This window comes from Epinephelus lanceolatus, chromosome 14 (genome assembly GCF_041903045.1).
Source record: "Epinephelus lanceolatus isolate andai-2023 chromosome 14, ASM4190304v1, whole genome shotgun sequence".
Taxonomy (NCBI): Eukaryota; Metazoa; Chordata; class Actinopteri; order Perciformes; family Serranidae; genus Epinephelus; species Epinephelus lanceolatus.
In genome coordinates this window covers 45,430,796-45,436,795 of record NC_135747.1, presented here as the reverse complement: position 1 = coordinate 45,436,795, position 6,000 = coordinate 45,430,796, and the positions used below count along the sequence as shown (strand labels likewise).

The 6,000-nt window shown below is 41.3% G+C and overlaps 1 protein-coding gene across 1 annotated transcript in view; it reads right to left on the bottom strand.

The window, feature by feature from the left end:
• Window positions 1-504: 504 nt before the first annotated feature.
• il1rl2 (interleukin 1 receptor-like 2) overlaps window positions 505-6,000 on the bottom strand; it is a 27,246-nt gene continuing 21,750 nt past the window's right edge. Inside the window, exons 9-12 of the mRNA XM_033617540.2 lie at window positions 3,495-3,641; window positions 3,075-3,239; window positions 2,005-2,208; window positions 505-1,729 (exon numbers count right to left, since the gene is read on the bottom strand). Coding sequence (XP_033473431.2) covers window positions 1,533-1,729; window positions 2,005-2,208; window positions 3,075-3,239; window positions 3,495-3,641 — 713 coding nt within the window. The 3' untranslated portion in view covers window positions 505-1,532. The remainder of the gene's footprint in view (window positions 1,730-2,004; window positions 2,209-3,074; window positions 3,240-3,494; window positions 3,642-6,000) is intronic.

Sequence of the window (6,000 nt, the reverse complement as noted above, 5' to 3'; positions counted from 1 at the left end):
TTTTGGACTACTATGGAATTTTATTCATTTACATTGGAAACGTTTTTTTCCCAATAACTCCCAAACGCTACGTCCTAGAGACTCGGAAGTGGGTGGTGTCAGACCTAATTTGGGGCCACTCAACACGCCTGTCGTGTCCGCATCGTTCTACGACCTTCCGTTCCCGAGGTACAACCAATTTAAAAATAAAAACGCCCATATCTCGGCAACAGAAAGTCCTAGAGACTCGTGGGTGGTCTCGTTGGAAAGCAGGTACATGAAGATGGAAGGGTTCATTCAGTTTTCAAGACAATCAACCCTTCCCTTGATTTTTTTTATGATTTTTTCAAAACATCTTGAACCAGGGGTTCAAGGGTGGCAATCATCCCCTTAACCCTAATTATGTTCTTTGTGTGCAACCCTCACACTTTCATATCATTTCATTTAACATCTATGTTTTCTTCACAATATTACACAAACACAACAATAAATACATCAATTCATAACTTATCAAGTTACAGACAATTCCTGTTCAAAGATTTTGACTTCATTCTCATAAACATTTCCATTTACACATTAAAGTCAATACACACATCACCGTGAAATGCACAACATTCATATGACAAAACACATTTAACTTTGACCATCTTGTACTTTTGACATGCAAAAAGTACATTATTTACAAACCAATATTATCACATTTAAGGTATTTGGTATCCTCATAATAGATGTGACCCTTCCCATCTTTAGTGACAATGTGCAAACTACAACTTCTCATACCCACACATTATCATCACAAAATGGACACTATCTCTCGGTAAACATTCAGACAATTAACATGTAATAAACACATACAGAACAATCCTGAACTCTAATAACTTCCTACAACTTCAATATAGGACTGAAACACTGACTGAATGACGGAGGAAAAGGTAGCTAAAAGTTTGCTAATCTTCATCACTATCCATCCTCACCATAACTACATGCATATTGTCCTCTACGCATCAGGTTCTGATTATCAGCAAAGCAGTATACTCTTTACACCACCTATGTGTAGCATCACAGCAAATGCACACACCTACGTCACATTATATTGTACTTGCCCTAACGATTACCTCTTTGTACAACTCCTAACGGGTCCACCCTCAACATGTAAACGTGATGCGTTATAGCCAATCACAGCACACAATAGGATCCGTGACAATGCATCATAAAGATGGGTGTGGCCAAATACCTGCAGTTTCACTCATCTCACCCAGGTGCAAAGACATACTCTATAAAATTGTGTATTCCTGTTCTGTATCAGGAACAAATCTGTTTGTCTGAAGTCTGAACCACCTGACTGCACAAAGTCTGAAATTCACTGTGCAAACTGCCACTGAGCAAGACAGCCAGTCTGGTTTGTCCACAGTTAACATAATGTCACATTACTCAGGTGATAATAGATCTGAAAAAGATAATCAAGAATGTCAACAAGTATATTTACAGGAAATATGTCTGAATGTCCTGAAATTAAAAAATATCTCCATTACATCCCATCTGTGAAACTTGGTTTAGACAAAAGTCTGGAGTGTGCCTGCAGGAACTGACGGCATGTGGTACCTCAGATTCTTCCAGAAATTTCTGTTTGAGCTCACTCTGGATAGTTTGTGACTTTCAACAGAGGGTTTCTTCCACGTAAGAGCTCCTTGTTTCCTCTTGATATATCGCAGAGACTCAGACAGACAGCTGTAATCCACCGTGCTATCTCCTAGAAAACAACACAATATTGACCAAATGTTCAAATAAACATGTTTTGACTTCTTAATTCTAACAAGCCCTCACATATTTGTTCATGTTTCTCAGTGACAGTTTTCAGAACTCCTGCCTCCCAGTTGTCAATGATTTTCTCAACTTTCATTGTAGCATAACAACTCCAGAAATTTGGACCCTAACTTGAAGACCAATGTGGCTCATTACACACCAAAAAACAACACTGTTAGATGAATAACATAGTCCAACATTTTAGGAGAAACATTTCCTCACCCATTTCCACCAGAATCACTTGAGGTTCATTCTGGATCAAAGCATCATACAGCCCAACTTTCTGCTCGTAGCACAACTGATTTTGATTCTCATACAAGGGCTCTTCCTCTGATTTGCCATCAGCTGACGACTTTATCTCAGGTGATAGGATGATTATCAGTCTGCGGCACTGGCGCACTCTAGCAGCAATGACGTCATGCACCGCTGGAAAACATTAAACACAGAAAATGATTACAGTCTTAAAAATGGATTATTAAGGAGATTACTTCATTTGTTTTTGCTTTTGTTTGTTTTACCATTTCCTAACAGAATGTGATGTGAACAACCATCACTTTAATTATATAGTTTTCTGATAGAATGTTCTGAATAGCCTCAAGCAGCACAGCACTGAGATTTGGAGATGAGCATTTGTCAGACAACATAATTCTATTTACTCCTGTCAATCTAATGGAATATTTAACTCTCCCAACACTGCACATATACCAAACAAATTTAGTTTCTGGCTTTCTCAGCCCACTGAATATGGGAAGTACTGTTCCATCATGCCTGTAATCCAGCTCTGCTATGTCAACATGTGTACCACCTTCTACACATGGATGCACTATTTACAACTGCACACAGCAACACCGCTCAGCATGGCAAAAGGAGAAATTAGAATTATACTATGGAGGAATTATAGCTTACTGTGTATAAACAGCATCACTTGCAAAAGTGAAAGCCAACCCCAGATTCATTTCACTTGGACTTTCACCTCGCTATTTGTCTTTTTTTTTTGTTGTTGTTGTTGTTGTTGTTGTTGTTGTTGTGGTGGTGGTGTCCATGATTTTTGAGGCATCCTCTTGAATGTGTTCTACTTGTGATCTTCAACATGGTCACTACCAAACTGAACTGCACTGTGACCACAAAACTTCTGCACACAGTAAAATAGGTGGACATGAAGAATATAGAGTCAGAGAGCCTCTGGTCAGTTTTTGTGATGGGCTGAAATTGTGCCACACTGACAGTTTTTATTGTTGCAATGCCACAAGTTTATTGTACCTCTAAATGTGAAGCACCTGAGTGTCGCTCACCTTCTCCAGGGCAGTCGTCCCGTCCTCTGATGTACAGTGAGTAGCCATGTTTTTTCTCCAGCTCCTCAGGCAGAATCTGCAGGGCCAACATTGCTGTCTCCGCTGAACTCAGGCTGTCAGGATGGAGAAAGCTCACATAGGCATCATAGAGCTTCCCATCTGGAGCTGTAGAGAAGACAGTATTGTCTGCATAAAGCTTCAAACAAGCTGACAGTCACCAGTCTGTCATTTATTGCCCTTTTAGATTCCTGTTGATTTTACTATCTATGGAACTTGTTTTGTGTTCATTCAATGTTGCTGACAACCGTGTTTGCTTGTTTTATCCTCCCTTTTCATCGACAGTTTACAGTGAAGTTTGTTGTTTCCTGGCAGTATCTCGTCACAAGATTCCAAAACACCTCATATAAATACAACATGTACCTTGTTGTTTGGAAAAACGTCTCAACAGTTTCCTGTAAGCCAACACCAGGTCTACTTTAAAGAAGAGGAAGGCAGCCATCACAGCCAGGACAGCCAGGGAGGCAACAAGGCAGAGAGCCAAGCTGGTGTAGAGAGCACTGCGATCAGCTGCAGACAGAAGGAGACAGACAACTTTAAACATTTGATTTGTGAACACATATTTACAACTACAATAAACAAAGACTCTGAGAAGACTTTCAGGGATGATCCATCATGTGGGACCCCTGAGGCTGCTGCTCTGTGCACTTATTGACATCATGACAGGAAAAAGTCATTTTCTCCTGATAAAAAATGGAGTCTCCCCAGCGCTAATGACAAACCACCAAGTGGCAACTTCCAGGGCTGAAAATTGAAGCCAACTGGGAAATCCCAAAACCGGTAGTTCCTCTAATGGCCAACTGAGACTGGCTCCAAGAGTGAGTCAGCCCCCAACCCCCCGCCCCCTCCCCCCATGTTAAAACACCCAACTTAACAGCTGAAATAAACATGTAAACATGTTGACAGCCTAGTACAAAAACACTGTTCTGGCCCCTGTAGATAATTTCAACATTCATAATGACTGTACGCAGTGAAATTTTCATTTATGTAGCCTGTATAAATGTTAATTAGACCTAATGTTCCGCATTATTAAGGGCATGGCTGTATTAAGTGACAGGTGGGTGCTGACTGTTGACAAGTTGCCACCGCAGTCACAGTATTTGTTAGGGAACACAGCCATGGTGTAACTCCAGATGCACACAGTGTGTGCCCCTAGCAGTCACTATTTCAGTGAATAGAATAGAATAGAATAGATCTTTATTGTCATTGTACATTGTACAACAAAATTGCAGAGCAAACCCGTTAGTGCAAATTTATAGATAAAACATAAAAACATAAGAACATTGGTACTAAGATAAAAATAAATAAAAAACACATAAATACCAAGCACACAGCTCACACGCACAGACACAGCTCACAGACACATAGTCATGAGATTATTGCACAGCCACTCTTTTTATGCCTTGATTGTGTTCAGCGACACTATTGCTCTTGGGTAAAAACTGTTCTTGAACCTGTTTGTCCGGCATTTTATCGTCCTTTATCTCCTGCCCGAGGGTGTTTTCAGTTCATCAATCTTGGTCGCCTAAAAAGTTCTTCTTCAGTGTCTAATTGTACTAAAAGACCCACTACAAAGTCGGATATTCATTTTGTTTTAATGGTTTTAAGCCTTTTCACCAACAATAAAAATTAGCATTAACATTATCAAAAGTGACCATAGCTATAAATGCATCCAGCCAAAGTTAGCAGCTAGCGTTAGCATTATCTTGACCCTCTCAAACAAATACTTGTCACTTCTGGCTCCGAGAATTGAAGCTGGTGACGGCCAAAATGGCAATTCAAGGCTTTAAAATGGGTAACGTCATGGTGGCTACATGTCCATTATTTTATGCTGTCTGTGCCAAAAATCAGCCAAAGAGATCCTGCAGTAAAATGTGGTGTTGCTCAGGCTACCTTGTGACTACTCAAACAATGAGAAACAGTCATGGCAACTGATGATAGAGACAGGAAAGAAACACACATGGGAAACACCTGTCATTGAAGCAGCCCTCGTCAAGTGCATTGATAAATACTGCTCACATAATGCCCCTCATTACTTGATATTATATTGTAATATACAAATATCAATTAAATAGTAACGAGCATGAGAAATAAAGTAAAAGAAAACGTGATCACTGTCAGAGGGTCCCACTGTATTTATTTGTAACCAACTCTGCGTTACAAATGACCTGATGAATGTAGGAATGTTTGACAAAACACTCTAACCTGACTGGTTACTCAAGATAATCCACACACTCTGACCTCCTGTCCATGGGTACATGCACACCTCCTTCTGCATGGTAATACGGTTGGTGGGTGTAGTTCAATAGAAAGAAAATAGTTCCTACATGAAACTGCTCACAGTAAGGTCTTTGGATTATTTTGAACAATCGGGTCATTTGGCTAAGTCCAAACCATGAAAAAACAATGCAACCTGCATTGTTTGCTAAAATGTCTGTATGATATTAGTTCAAAACCATTTTTGTTCTTTGAGTTGATGTTGGACTCCTCCGAGAACCGTCACCTTATCGTGGTTGAGGAGTTTGAGTGCCCTAATGACCCTAGGAGCTGTACTGTCGGGGGCATTTCGCCCCTGGTAGGGTTTCCCATGACAGATTGGTTCTGGGCGAAGGGTCAGACAAAGAACGGTTCAGAAGACCCTTCATGATGGAAGATAATGAGAGTTGGTGTACCCGGCCCAGAGGGTTACCGGGGCCCTGCCCTGGAGCCAGGCCTGGTGCTGGGGCCCATGGGCGAGTGCCTGGTGGCTGGGCCTTCGCCCATGGGGTCCGGCCGGGCCCAGCCTGAACCGGCTACATGGGCTCGTCCCCCTGCAGGCCCACCACCCACAGAGGGATCCAGAAGGGTTCGGTGCAGTGTGGATCGGGCA